This window comes from Varanus komodoensis, unplaced genomic scaffold (assembly GCF_004798865.1).
Source record: "Varanus komodoensis strain SLA01 unplaced genomic scaffold, ASM479886v1 scaffold8, whole genome shotgun sequence".
NCBI lineage: Eukaryota > Metazoa > Chordata > Lepidosauria > Squamata > Varanidae > Varanus > Varanus komodoensis.
The window spans coordinates 20,980,423-20,996,142 of record NW_025336481.1 but is presented as its reverse complement, the minus strand read 5'-3'; the positions used below and the strand labels follow the sequence as shown (position 1 = coordinate 20,996,142).

The window sequence follows — 15,720 nt, the reverse complement described above, 5'->3', positions numbered from 1 at the left end:
AGACCATTTGACTTCTAGGGACAAACCTAGGTGCAACTTGAAGCCACCGTAACACCTAGTGGACCTTCATTTGAATGTCTGCTCTACCTGCTCCTGCATTTCAGCTTGAGAAGGCAATTCAACGTAGGCTTCGTGAGTTTTATCTAATGCAAGTCTACTTTATGTCACATTAATTTAAACGGGTATACTCTAATGTAAGACTAACATGGGACATCATCCCATGACGTATAACATCAGACAGACCCTGCTTCTCCCACTTAACATCTAGCCTCATAAAGCGCTCTGGAGATCTCGAAAGCTTGCACAGTATTTGGTGACATTTTGGTTGACTTCGTAAAGGTATCGCCCTAATACGGATGCTGGCATTCCGCTCTCTCCCACGCAGAGGCGCCCGTTTAGTGTCCCGAGCGTGCTCGGTCTTCCCTCACCTTTGTCTTTAGGTTTAAATGCTGATTTCCTGGCACGTGGGTTGAGAGGTCCCTAACCCTGCATGGCTTAGCCTCAGCCCCGCCCTCGGCACGAAGCCCGGCACGAAGTCAAACGGCCGTCCGGCCAGCAGGACGTGGCTTCGGCAGCCTCTTCTGCCCGGTGATGGCGGCTCTGGCGGTAGCAGCACGTTCCAGCCGGGGGGGGGGGGGAGGCAGAAAGTGCCGTTGCCCTGGCAACCACAAGCCGGCCGCTTTCCTCGCTCCCATCCTCAGCGGCGGCGCTTCCTCCTTCGCGTTCGAGAAAGAGCCTCCCTTTCGCAGGGGGAGGAGTCAAGCGAATAACGCTCCCCCTGATGTATTATTTTGAATTACTTTTTTTCCCAAGCAGGTGTCCTGCTGATGTTTTGGACTCCAACTTCCATCAGCCCCAGTTAGCATGAGTCGATGGTTGGGAATACTAGGAGCTGTAGTCCAAAAAGATCTGAGGAAGCTGCTGAGGAAGAATTGCTCTGTTACACCTGTACTGCTCCCTCCCTTCCCCGTTTTGGTTAAATGAAGAGTAAAAAACAAAAAGTTTCCTGAGGCAATAAAAGGGATGTAGCTCGCCTTCCGTCACCCCTCAACTCTTTATAATTTCTGTCAGTGTTCCCCTTCTTAAAATAAGTGAATGGAAGACATTTAACAGACAAACATTTGTCAGTGCATAGTCACGTGCAGAAAAGCCCACGCTGTTGATATTTATTATGAGTATATCCCCCACTTTTCTCCAAGGAAGTCAAGCAACATACATGAGTCAGGCTACCCTACCTCACAGGGATCCTCTTTTACCTTCATGACCACCCTGTGAGGTAGGGTAGCCTGAAAGAGAAGCAGTCAGTGGAGACTGAATGTGGGTCACCTTAGTACTGATGTGGTTAGTACTACAATGCTGCCTTTCCTACACCATAGTGGCTCTCTTAAAGATTACAAAGATTTGGCCAAAACACGGGCACTGTACTGAAAAATTTTCACAAATATTCAGCCTGCAGAGCAACATTTCCCTGCCTTCTTGCTGTTGTTCAAGGCACATGAATCTAGGCAATCTAGGCATGAAAATGGCCAGTTGTTATGGCATAGGCCCCTTTCAGCTGGAATGTACTACTTAACACTACTTTCATCCCTTTGCCCCTGGTAGCAGTGAACCTGAAGAGCTAACACCCTTGGAAGAAGTAACAGAAAAGTGATAGTGGTTATGACAACAAATATCATTTTTTTGCCCTCACATACACTCATTCTGTGCTTTTACAACCCAGCACAGAATGAGCCAGAAAAGAATTCAGATTAATAGAACTCATCCCAACCCTGTATCCTCATGTAGGAACATAGCTCAGTGTGCTATCACTGCTAAGATTCCTAGAGCCTTCTGGAAAAAAGTTGACAATCCTATGAAATCGGTTACTTCAAAGTCCCTGAAAGTGTGTGGGGCCAATTATTAGTCCAGGAGATATTATTTTTAATGTGTACAAATAATTTATCTGGCACACAAATTACATTACTCTTTCCCCCACTATTTTCTTTGGAGTTGCTAACAATTTGGGGCATATTGCAGATGATATCAAGGTGCTTTTTGGATAAAATAAACGAATAAAGGTTTAGGAAATTATGCTTGGAGCATTTGATAAATTGTCATGGAAATTCAACAGAATAATTTTAACTGGGGAGTAATTCAACAGATGAGTATCCCATCTGTTGGGATGGAGAGAGGAAATGCACATGTTGAGATACGAAGGGCCTTGACAGAACACAAGCTGAAAACTTCATATACTGTGACTGACATTTCTTCTAGGAAATACAGTCTAATGCATAGAGCTTGTGAACAGCACGTACAGATTAAACCAATGTCCCCAAACAGTGGATGACAACTCTTAAAGCCTTGATAATGCTGATCTACTGCTTAACTATTAACAGTAATAAAATGGACATCAGACAGTTCTGAGGCAAATTCAGAAAGAACAAAGAGAAAAGACTAGAAGAAAGGGGAAATGAGGGAACACAATGATTTGAGTTTGTTTGTAAACTGTAGCCCTCAATTCCTTTATGTTAAATAAAACATTTAGCCAGGTTTGTTGTTGTTTTTATAAGAGGAGAGATAAGATATGTGAACAGCTATATTTACTTTTGATTGGAACTATTCTCCCCCCTCTCCCACACACCCGTCTTTTATGTGCAGACATTACTATTGAAAGGGGGTTTTATAAAATATCAAACAAAAATAAATGGGTCTGATCAGACAAAAGCATCATATAAAATATTTTCCACATTCTGATTTATGCATGTCTACTCTAAAGTAAGGCTCACTAGAATCAATGGGACTCACTCTTGGCAAGTGTGTATAGTACTGAAGTATAGATCTTGACATGTTTAGGAAGCTTGATGAACTCACAAATGTTTCCTTTTATATCTATATTTTTTACAGATTCAGCATTGTTCCTATAAATTAACATTCACTTCTGAATAAAATTAGAACTGCACAGAAGGAACATTTTCTTCTTATTCTAGAGTATCTCTCCTCTCTCCTTTAAAACACTGCAAGTGTAAACAGAAAAAAGCCTAGCACTTCCATGGCTGGCTGAGGCAACCTAGGATTTTAGACCATTTTTCTTGCTTAAGATTGTAACTTAATTTCTCTTGATAATAAATTCCTCACTGTGGGGTGGGGAATGGTGTGAAAAACCTGTCCTCAGTTTGTTACTAAAGAGAGCAAGAAAAGATCTGGTGCTAGATGTTCAAAAATGTCAGTGAAGTTGTGAGTGTGAATTATGGAGGGGAAAAAAATCACCAATGAATAACTTACCTTCATGATCTGCTCTTCAAACATATGCATGAATAATAAGGATGGCAGAAGTAGTCGTAGAAGTAATAGTGAATGCCCTTTGGATACTCTTGTTTTCGAAGGCTTTATCTCCTGGAAAATCTTCCAATTGTTTCTTGTGACCAGCTAGCAACAAGTATGGCATGAACGAGATTAGGAAAATTAGAAGGAAAGCTGCCCTTCCATGGCTATAAGTCCTTGTTGTGACATATGGGGAATGTAAAATGATAACGTGTAACAGTCATTCTTATGCTTAATGAGATGGAGTTGACTTGAAGCGTTGAGGGATGCTTTTGTGAGCCTAGGAATGTTGCTTAGCATTCAGGTAATACTGGGCTGTATTCACTATTAGGCATTCATTCACCATGCAACACTTAGATTTGCATGGATTGTCAGTGTACAAATAGTAACATATTGAGCTTCAGTTTGGTTAATTGTATAGGTTTAACAGTTTGCCCTATGACTACTCAGATAAATGCTTTTTTCATGTACCATTATAACAGAACATATTGTCAATAGCTCTCTCGTGTGTCCAGTGATGGATAGCATTGTGCAAAGGACAATCATGGGAGAGTGTGTCATACATTATTTATCTTAGTACTTGTGGTACCCATAGTGATATGGTTATAGTAATGGTATAATGTACATCAGGGAATCCAGTATTGCAATATTATTTCTTTTTTTCCTATATACACCGGTATATTGTTTATCCTGAACTCATGCCCTGCCTTCCACTGATGAAAGAAAAAGAAAGTGGCTGATGGAAATGCAGCATGGCTATTCATTCTTTAGGAATTAAGGTGTGCAATCCTAAGCACATGTGTTGAAGAATTAAGAAAGCAAGATATTCAGAATTAAGACTTTAAAAGAACTGAATAAACATTAATGGAATGAGGCTGCTGGTGCAGAAAAAATGCTGTCAGGAAACCACTTAAACAACTTTATGTTACAGTTATTTCTGTATTTATTTGAAAGTTTACATCTTGCCTTCTGGAGGCAAACATATCAGCTGACACCACCTAAAGTGTGAACTTAGCCTGGACATGTGTTGACATGAGAGCTATTTTGGAAATGTTGAGTTGTCTACAAGCCTACAGAACAGCTTTTCTGGATTGTTCTGGGATGGCCTTATATTAAGTCAAACCATCAGCTCATTTAGCCCAGTCTCATCAACAATTTATTTGTTTAGGACAGGATATTGTATTTGGGGTTTTAATGTCTGTAAACCACCCATAGAGCCCTCTGGGCAATTGGGGTGGTAAAAAAGGTAAAGGTAAAGATTTCTCCTTGACGTTAAGTCCAGTCATGCCTGACTCTAGGGGGCGGTGCTCATCTCCGTTTCCTTGCCAAGGGAGCCAGCGTTTGTCCGCAGACAGTCTCCATGGTCATGTGGCCAGCATGACTAAACACCGAAGTGCACGGAACACTGTTACCTTCCCGCCAAAGTGGTACCTTTTTTATCTACTTGCATTTGCATGCTTTCGAACTGCCAGGTTGGCGGGAGCGGGGACGGAGCAATGGGAACTCACCCCATTGTGCAGATTCGAACCGGCGACCTTTCAGTCAACCAGCCCAGCAGCACAGCAGTTTAAACCACTGCAGGTGATATATGAATAAACAAACACTGGCAGTGACTCTCCAAGGCGTTTTGTAGGAAGGTATTTTTCCTGCCCAACCTGGAAATGCCAGGAATTGAACCTGGAACCTTCTGCATGCAAAGTATGCACTGTATAACCTAGCCATGGCCCCTCCACAGCATTCACTGGCCATGGTGGCTAAGAATGATGGGAACTGATATCCAAAATATTTGCAGAGCACCAGATGGAGGAAGGCTGGTGTAAGAATTGTATCTATTCTGTTTGATGAAGATTTTATTAAAACTATCACAGACACAGTCCTATACATTTTAATGCCTATACAAATTTAACTGCCCTTTGTGGAACTCAGTCTCCAGAGAAATATGCCTGGTGCTGATGTTTGACATCTTCCAATGCCAGGAAAACCCTTTTTTGTTCTCCCAGTATTTTAATTGTTAAGTGATGTATTTTTAAAAGTCATTGTACTTGTTTTTATGTATTTGCCTGGTTGCTGTGTGTTTATTTAAGGTATTACTTATTTAGTTGTTTATGCTTATTTTAGTTTATTATTTTTTGCTTTTGTTGGTTGGCTTAGGTGCTGGACTGCTGAAATGTATTGTTATTGAAATGGGTTGTGATTGTTTTGCTATTTTATTATTTCATTGTATTTTTAATCTGATCTAATTTTTAATCTTGTAAACAGTTCTGAGAGCCACGTTGACTATGGAGGATGGTATATAAAAGCTTGTACAAACAAACACCTAATTTTTAATTTCCAGTAATATCTCTATGGTCCAGAGGCATCCTTAGAAAATAAAAATGGTGGGTAGCTCTAGCTGAGTGCTTTGGATCCTGCCTAACCAGCCAGAAATTAAACCCCAGATAGTCTGGAGCATCCCTGTGGACAGAAAGGGGAGGGGGGAATTTGTGCTGTGTGTGTTACTCGCTTTTTGTGTGTATGTGGTGCGTGTTTTGCCTGTTTTCTGTGTGTTTCCCTGAACATCCCATTTAGCTTCTGTGAAATGGGTTATGCTTTGTTATGCTTTTTGAGGGCAAGTATTTGTTACATGTATATCTGACCATTTTTCCTTTCAAGGAACTCAAGGCAGTTTCCATTATTCTTCTCTTCTCAGTCTTACCCCCTTTCATGATATTGGTGTTGTTGTTGTTGGGTTTTTTAAAGATTCTTTGTAAACTGCTTTGAAATTTGTTCAAATGAGGATTGTTAGATGTTGTTAATAAATAAGCATAAGTCTACCCCCTTGTTTTCTAATAAGGCTTTTTCTAAAATGGTTTTAAAGAGTTGAACACTTTATCTACCCTAGAGTTACAAGTTAGAAAAATTTCTAATACACTACAGAGGAAAAGCTAGACACCGTTTCAATAAGCATCTCAACCATGTCAACACTTAAGGCAGTTATAGGGTATATGCATTGTTTGGCTGGTTGCAACCAGGAAACTTCTTTTGCACGGTTCAGTCCTTTGTTGAAACAGAAAATGAAGCAGACAGATTCCTCCCTCGTTTTTCCTCATGTCACCTCTCAGGAAGGGAAAGGTGACAAAGCCATGGAAAACCCTGAAACTAAAGGCTTTTCTACACGAGGCTTTTATTGTGCGCCATCATCTCTCACACATGGAAGTTTGCAGATTCTTTGCAAAACGTCATCCTGCTCAGGGCCTCCCTCGAGTTTTCAAGCCATGCTTTTTTCAGAAGACGGAAAGAGAACACCCCTGGGGGAAGAAAAAACCCCATGAGAAGGGCTCCTGCTCCGAAGAAGCCTAAATAAAGTGTTGGGTTAAATGGCTCATGCAGAGCAGCTCTGTAACCCCGAATAAGCCAACCCCGTACCTCTGAAAGAGAGGGATCGAGTAGAATTGCAAGAGAGCACTAAGTGTAACGAACAGTGCTCCCCATGTAGAATCTTCTCTACACGAAGCATTTATTGGGCACTGGTGATCGTGGGGCCGTCTCATGACATTCTCCTCCTGCTGAGCCTCTCATATATCAGCGCTTTTCACATTTAAGCAAGAAAATTCTGGCATTACAATTTTATATCTGCATACCAAAACAAAAGCGTGTGCAAATTCGCAGCTATTCACAGCGCCACCTTGTGATTGGCAAGTAGAAGTCAAAAAATCCAAACGCAGGGAAAAACTCCGTGTAGAGGAAGCTTTTTTGCTCCCACAACGAAAACGAAAGAAGTGGGTTAAACCTCTCATGTAAAGAAGCCCTTCGTGATGTTGTTGACCTCCAGGCTCTCTCCCAAGTTTTCTGGCCATTTCCACGGGCTATTTACATCGAGACAAGTTAACTATTAGTATTCGAATTGCAACAAACCAGAACAAAAACCTTGTAAATCTATTACGGTGCAGCCATGCCAGGGGACCACTGTGTGGTTGGTTAAGAAATATATAGAAAGATGGAAATACAAACCCTAGGAAAAACATCTAGCGTATAAGGACGCACTCTTCTTTCCATAGTGAAGGAAAAAGCTTCAGTTAAGAAGCACTTCTAATCTGGCATTTAGAGAAGCCTTAGGAAAATGTCGGACTTTCCTCACCCTAAAAAGCTGTGAAAATGGCTAGAAAACTTAGGAGAGACCTTGGAGGATAAAAATGTTTTGCAAAAGACCCACAAACTTTTGTGAGTGAAGAATCACAAGCATATAATAAATCCCCCATGTAGAGAAACCTCAAAGAAGGTTAGCACTGGATATAACACATGCACCTATAGTGCAAGGTACGCATGTCTATTCAGGCATAGATTCCATTTGGTTCAAACAGAATTTACTCCCACCTATACTCAGCAATACTCTGCTTATTAGAAACAATTTTATTTTATTTTCATATTTTATAGTAAAAGAAGGAAGACAGAATAGGGAACATTTACCATGTCATTTTTTAAAGAGGCATTTTAACTTCTAATAATTAACATTACAGATTGTGTGCCTCTTAAGAAAAATAATCAAATAACATTTGTGTTTGTGTGTGTGTGGCACACACAAACATTCCTTTGCTATAGTATAATTGTAGAAATAATGCAGAAATATATGGTTCTAAAAATCTCCAGTAATTACTGAAGTAATATTTAAATCAGAAAATATTAGTAGACAGAGTGCCTCAGTTTTGGGGAGAACAACAATTACATGCATGATAATCTGTTTATCTGGAATTGCAAAACATGTTTTAATTTGCACTGCACTGATACACATTTGTCATATGTGCTGATAATGAATTGTAGACAAATATTCCCATCTGTGCACAAGAAGCAGGTTTCAGGAGACTTGGAGAGAAACCCAAGGTTTGCAGGGGAAAAACCACAGACAATCTTTAGGAAAATACACCATAAACCCAAATAGCCCAACAAGGACTGAACATGCTCAGTGGCCATAGCTTTACTGATGCAAGGAATTAAATTACATACAGGGAGAATGGAATGGCTGGAAACCTGACCAAGAGCACTTCACCTTGCAGCATTTTGCTGCAAGACCACTTGTTAGTTCTAACATGAATACCAGTGTGTAGAACAATATATGATGTGTTCTCCTGGAGACTACTACTTCAGATTGCTAAGTGGGAATTATTGCAGGTTTGACTTCTTTCTCATCTACAGTACATATAAAACAGAAAAAAAATAATGGAAACTTTCACATCTGGGAAAAAAGGAGGCTCAAGTTATTTCCCATGCACATGCAGTACAACTATTTTTAAATGTTGAAGAGCACTATGAAGTAAGTCACACCCTACCTGAATTGGGACATGGCATGCTCCTGGGGAGAATGTACTACATGCTTTTGCTGGAAATTTGAATCAGCTTATCGTCTATGTACTAGAATTGGATGGGGCTATTTAGGCCATTGAGTCTCAACCCCCTGCTTATAGCAGGAATCTGCTTGAAAGCATCCTACCCTGACCTAAGACTTTCCATGCTTTGCATGAATGTCTCTAGTGACAGAGGTGATTGGCGAGATAATTTATTTAATAATTCCAAATTTGCAAATGCTCTCACTGCCTGCAGAGTGACACTCTTAGGCAGTATCCTATTTGGGAAACTAAGGGTGCAGCATGCATTACAAAACAAACAGCATTCCCAACCTCATGATTTCCTGCTAATCAATATATACAGTGGGGAGGGTGCATTTGCATGGGAGAATGGTAGGCAGGTAGGGAGGGGTGTATTTAACCTTTCTGTGCACCAGTTCTCCATTGCAAATTCCCTTCTGTAAGCTGTTCTTAACCATCTTGTTTCCATCTGGCCTCCACAACCAGAAATATACCTGACCAGGGCTGTGGGGAGAGTTCATCTTCCCGGTAGCCACACTACTGTTGGGAAACAGTTTGGAAACATGCAGTTCTCCAAGAGGATTTTCAAAAGATTGATTTCTTCTGAGCAATACATTTGTAATTATTATTTGAAACATGCCAGTATCTTTCAAGATAATTATTTGTCATGAAATATATTTTCTCAGAACTCAAACCAAAATATCTAGCTATCAGGAAAAAGTGCTTTTTCTGCCTGATAGCTTATCAGTTGAAAGAGAAACTGCAGAGTGTCATATGGTTGCATAAGGGCCCCTACTGGACAGAGTCTGTGACATGGAGTTTTATTTGTATTATAATTATTACAGAGTTTAAATCTTCTCCTCCTGTATGGCATTAACAGAGAATTGCTCACTGTATCCTATTTAGTTACTGAAGGCCTTTTCACCACTGAAGCAGTTTGATCTGATTATTTAGGAAGAACATTGAACAGCTATTCCCTAACAGCAAGGATACTTACCATCAAATGCAGAAAAGGGACTAGGGATTCAGTCTCTGCTGGATGGGCTTGCATACTCCATGAAGACTATTTGGGTGGATTCAGCCTTGAACCTGGATGTCCTGGTTTTGAAAGAGACTGGGAGTATATTTGAGCTGCAGTTAGTGTGCCTATTCCTAGAGATATCTGATTTGGCTGCAGTCATTCATTCCTTGAAAATTATTCAGAATGCTGCCGCCAGAGTATTGATTGGCGCCAGTTGCAAGGAGTATGCGACTCCCCTGCTACAACACTTTCACTGGGAACTAATCTGTTTCTTGGCACATTTCAGAGTGGTGGTGTGACCTGTAAAGCCTTGTACAAATTGGAATGAGGATACCTGAAAGACCACCTTCTCTCATGCAAGCCCACCTGGATCTTAAGATCTTTGGGAAGAAGCCTTTCGTTCAAAACTGCTGTCTTTGGCAATAGAAAAGACAGCTTTCTTGGTGGCCATTCTGAGGGGATGGGTTGCATCCCTCTCTGCTGTCCCTTCCACCGGCAGAGTATTTCTGTTGTGCTTTAAGCTATGTTTTAATGCATTTGTTTTATTATTGCTTTAATAAAATGTTCTTTATTATTGTAAGCTTTGAGTACCTTTTTTTGGTAAAAAAGTGAGGTACACATCAAATAAATAATCCAGTGGGTGAGGGCATAATATTGTACTTCTAGTTCAGGCCTACAACAAGAGCAATGCAAATAATAAAATCTGAAACTTTATTAAATGGAAAAGTTATAAAAAGTTTACTGCTATCTTAATGTTCATGCTCTTGCTATAGTGTTCATTATTATACAGGGGAGGCTGTGTCAGTGGGGCTCCTTCATGGATGGCAGTGTTCCCTTTCAGCATCACAGGAGCTATCCTTGATGCTGATCCTGCTCCCCAAAATAGTTCACTGACATAGAGCATCATGGCTAGCTTATATAACATTGAAAAGAAAAGCTGCCATGTATGAGGAGCTCAACTAACATAGGAGTCAGTAGCCTCCCCTGTGTACAGGAGGAATGTTGCTATGATAGAGGGGAAAGCTGCTCCTTATGCAATTGAGAACAAGGACCAATAGACCTTTTTGCAGAGAAATAATGCCCTGGCTGTGATCCTGACACATTTATATGGGACAAAGTTCTATTCTATAAACACAATTTCTTACATATAGTGTACTTTGGGTTGGTGTATCAAAGGATTAATAAGAATTAATTAGAATTCAAAAAGCAGAGAATGACAACATAAAAAACTGAATTACTGACAGAACTAAATGAGAAATAACAAAACAAGAAAAATACAGTTTGGAGATAATGAAATAAAAGTCACTTTTAAACATAAATGTCATAAAGGTGCAGAAGTGGAGATGTAAAAAAGCTGAGGTAAATGAACAATGACATTTTAAAAATGTTGCTGTGTGGTTTATTAGTATTAATGGCTATTCTGCATAATATTGGAAAGCTATGCAAGATCTTCCCTGGGTATATCGTTAGCAGCAGGCTTATAAGCTTCAGAAGCAGGACTACTGCTAACTTGCTGAGGACTTTCCCTTTAGACTGTGAGACATTTTAGCTTCAAAAACCCAGCTTTGATAACAGCACCTGTTTTAGCTGATGAGCATACTGTTCTGAGGCATCCATACTATACAGAAGCTGAAGCTTTCAAGCAAAAAAGCAGGCTCTTATAAACTACTGCACTTTGCTAAGTGATATAAGTCAGAAACAGCAGCATAAGGGAGAAAAATAAGCTTCCCAGTAGTAGGATATGGTGGGTGGGACTCAGAGGAATAATGCGTATACATATAATATCCTCCTTTCTGAATAGCAAATAATAAAAGTCACTTTGAATGCAATTCTATTCTCAAAACTCACTAGCTGAGTAACTATAGAATTTGCTGGCATAATTGCAGTGTATCCCTGGACCCAGTTTAAGTGAAGTAAATGATTAATTACTTCTCAATGAACTTTTCTTGGATTAAAAAATGGTAAGGATTATCCTAGAGTTTTCTGGAACCATTCTGGGTATGATGAATGAATTAACAGGCTACCAGCAGCAGCAGCTGCACCATCCCCACCCCACATCTGAGGCTGTGAGATACCAAGGGAAGGGTGAAATAGTTGGGGAGCAATGAGAAAGAATCAAACTGCTTCCTACAAAGATTTTTTTTTCAGTCATGTGAGTCAGTTGAGATCTCTCATGTGTTGTAATAGCATAGCAGTTTTACACAGACTGTTTTCTGAATTGGGTGTGCATAGGCATAACACAGGAAGGAGCATCGTGTACATCTATGTGCACTTTGAGAACCATGGACCTTTCTATTTTATGTCATATAGATGTGGTAAAATAGACAGTTTGTTGATCCTCACATCTGATGGTATATATGGGGTTTCTTTATAAAACCAAATAAGGTCATGGACATGGTGGAGAAACTGTCCTTTGTGAGATAGTTTCATAGAAGTAACCTCTGGAAACTAAGAAGTTGGCTTCAAGTGAAAACCTGTCCTATCCTTCAATCAAAGAGTACAGAGAGCAACTCTACAATGAGGCTGCCTGCAAACCTCTAGTGCAGAGAGGGAGAAGGGTGGAGGTGATTGTTGCCTTTGTCACCCTCCTGTTCTCCAAATCAGCTGGATGGCTTCTTTTGGCTGTCTAGCTACAGCCTTTCAGATAGAGCAGGGAGAAAGAGATGGGGCACCACCTGATATCTTGATTCCTGGCATGCCCTGTCTGCACTTCAGCCCCTGGAACACCCCCTTTGCTCCTTCCCAAGGCCATCTTATAACTTGCAGGGAGGGGGATTGCAAGTGTGGATTCCCAGTGGTAAGGTTGGTGATTTTCCTGACCTTGGATTGGGAATCAGAATGATCCTATAGCCCTCTAGGCACTGTCTGTTAACAGCACAATCCTATAGATGTCTACTCAGAAGTAAGTCCCATTGAGGATTGCAAGCTTGATTCAGTCAAGAGCTTCCACATTTGCTTTATTAAAATTTATCAGTGAAATCCACCACCAAGGGAAACAGTCATGGGCAAATAAGATACCTGGGCCAGGTAGAGCTTAATTCTAAATGGGAGCCTCAGCTCTATGATTTTGCAATGTCTGAGGCATGTGAAGCAACAGTAAATGCGAGTGCCTTTAAATGAAAGAAAGCACCCTCTCCTGCTCCCCTTTCTCAAGGAAACCTAGTGCCCTGCAACTAATTTCATTACAATTTTACTCAGGAAGAAAGAAAGATATGACAAGAAATAAATTATGCATGATATATATTTCTAATGGAGCAAACAGAACTTAATGACTACACTGATAAACCTATAATTAAGATAATAACTATGCACTAGCAAACTATTGCTTTTATGGCTTACTGCCCATGGAACTGCACAAGCTTCAAGTCTTTTCCTGGCACAAAAGGGTAGTTAGTTTTACAATTCTTAGGATGGACTATTCATTACATGGGACTGTCATCTAAATCTTGTGGTCTTTTGGATGTATACATAGGAAAGTTACCACATTAGGTATTAACACAGAGTTAAATTGCACAGAAATCCAGGATTGAGGATCCATGCAGATAGGCTCACAAAGTATCCAAACAAGAGGTATGGGTGAGGTCAGTTATTGCTGTTTTTGTAAAAAAAATATATACACATAAGAATCCTGGATCACAGATGGATAATTTTAGAGAGAAAAAGAACACATACTATTCCACAGAAAAACATCTAGAAACTGTCCTAATTCTTAGCTGATGAGCCAGTTGGATATTTTCAACAGCCTTCCTAATGGCTTGTAAAGTTAGCCTGAAAGGACAGTTGTTCAGAATTGACCCATATCCACAAAGCCACCTGTACTGTGAAATGCCCAGGTTTTGGATGGAGGGTGGAAATATGTGTTACAGGTGAAGAACACTATTCTGGAGTGCTGTATGTCACCAAGTACATAAGCAGGGGTCTTGGTGATTTAGATGATTCCAAACTGTGCCAATTCGTGAAGCTCCAAATGGCTGAAAGCTTCCCAAGGGCAGATCACTGTAATATCTGAGAGAGAAAGGGAGAGAAGATGGAGTGGGAGAGTATTACATCAACATAAATGAAGTTGGACAAGCTCATTAAAGAAAGATTTTTATTTATAGTGACCCCTAGGCAGGAAGGAGCAATGCTTCTCTGTCCATTAAACTTTTTAGGGCTTTAAAGCATACACCAACGTTGTGGCATCTCACACAAGGAAGGAATAATGTAAAGTGCTCAGGAGGAATTTATTAACAGAAAATGTATCTTTCCCCTGGCCTCAAATTAGGGAAGATGGATGGATCAGAGTTTATGAATATGTTCCATCTTGTTTCTGTATTAAGGTGTGATTTTTTTAATCCAGACAGATATTTAAATATATGTCTCAATACATTTTTGTAACATACTTTCTCTCAAAATATTGATTTATATTAGTATGCAATCCTGAACATATATCTACCTTTATATTTTTATAACAAGAATTATTCTGCAAAATCCCAAGGACAGCCATGTTCTGATCTGCACGTTAGCCTGGAAGGTGTGAATCAGGTAGATTTGCCCTGAAATGCTCATGGATACCTACTTCAAATGGCATATTTCCTCAGGCTCATGTGTGGCTGCCATCTAGCAATCTTATTCCCTGTGAAAGCTCCCAGAATAGCAGGCAGACCAGCAGAATTTAGAAATGCACTGAAAGTGCTTTAAAACCCTTTCTTTATCTTTGTGCAAATATGCCATCAGGGACACTTCAGCAGATTAGACCAGGCCAGTCTCCATTTAATACTTCCTGCTAAGTGAAACTCACACACACATGGTCTTCAGAATAGCTATTTTATTCCCCTGATGTTTCACAGTTATGTGTCTAATTTGTTTATGAAACATAATCTTGACATGGAATACTGTTATAGATTTTTTTAAATGGGAATTTTGGGCTGACAATTTATCTTCACTAGGTTTGCTAATGACCTGCACTCAGCCTTTTTGCTTTGTTTTTACATAAAGTTATTAACAACTTCAGACTTAATTCAAAGCAATCTAAATTCTGCATTACACTTGGTAAGCTACCAGTCTGTATGTAAACTGTGTATATGGACAGAGAGGATAGTGTAATGCATTTTGAATTCATGGAATTTGTCAAAGTTTCTTGTAACGACAAGTAACACAGGTGAATTTAAAGATGGATTTTTAAAAAGGTACCATAGAGCTATTAGTCTAGCAATTAAACTTCATTTTTCAGAAATAATTGCTTTTGATTACCAGAAAAGTGGAGAAAGCAACAGAAAAAAGCTGTTTCCATTATGCTAGCTTCCATGTAGTCTTTTCAGAAGCATCTGGCTAGCCATTACTAAAAGCAGAATGCTAGGCTATATGCTATGAAGTGGGCTAGATTAGTCTGCTCTGACAAGGCCCTTCTTACATTCCTTAAAGAGGTACAGAGCAGGAAAATAATTTCCCCCTGCCTAGGCTGTATTCATTTATTATCCATATTAAGCCAAGCAACAACACTATTCTCTGCATTAATTTTATCAAGAGAAATAAAGTAGACATAATTTACCTGTTCCGAGACCTTCCATTCCAGGGATATCATCTCCAAAACTATGAAAAAGCATCAGAATAAAGGTAAGGTACAATCAAGACAAAGAAAGGTAGTCTTCATGTATCAATATATTTTTTGTAGCCCAAGGGCAGCATGAAAGCAGCTTCCGCAAATTGTTTGTGTGACATTTTTTCTAATTGTAGGATCAAGCTGTACCACCTGAAAACTCCATTTATTCACATGTTTTGTTTATTTATTTATTTATTTATTTAGGAAGCATCTATGCCGCCCCATTCGCCGAAGCCTCGGGGCGGCTCACAACAATAAATAAAAAATCATAATATAAAAACAATATAATTTGAGACGACCTGGCCAGAGATATAAAATAAATAATATTAACAATTAAAATGACGTTTAAATAAAAAGGTCTTTGCCTGGTGCCAAAAAACAAATAACAACGGTGCCAGGCGGACCTCTCTGGGTCCATTTAGCACTGGAGGAATGGGCATGACTTTCTCCCAACTTTCTCCAGTTTTACTGGAGAGCAG

General features: G+C 39.8%; 1 protein-coding gene across 2 annotated transcripts in view; it reads right to left on the bottom strand.

Moving 5' to 3' along the window:
- Window positions 1-12,591: 12,591 nt before the first annotated feature.
- The window catches only part of PDE6H (phosphodiesterase 6H), a 12,499-nt gene continuing 9,370 nt past the window's right edge, over window positions 12,592-15,720 (bottom strand). For both annotated transcript variants that reach the window (XM_044455365.1, XM_044455364.1), the window contains exons 3-4: window positions 15,191-15,231; window positions 12,592-13,665 (exon numbers count right to left, since the gene is read on the bottom strand). In XM_044455365.1, coding sequence (XP_044311300.1) covers window positions 13,589-13,665; window positions 15,191-15,231 — 118 coding nt within the window. In that variant the 3' untranslated portion in view covers window positions 12,592-13,588. The remainder of the gene's footprint in view (window positions 13,666-15,190; window positions 15,232-15,720) is intronic.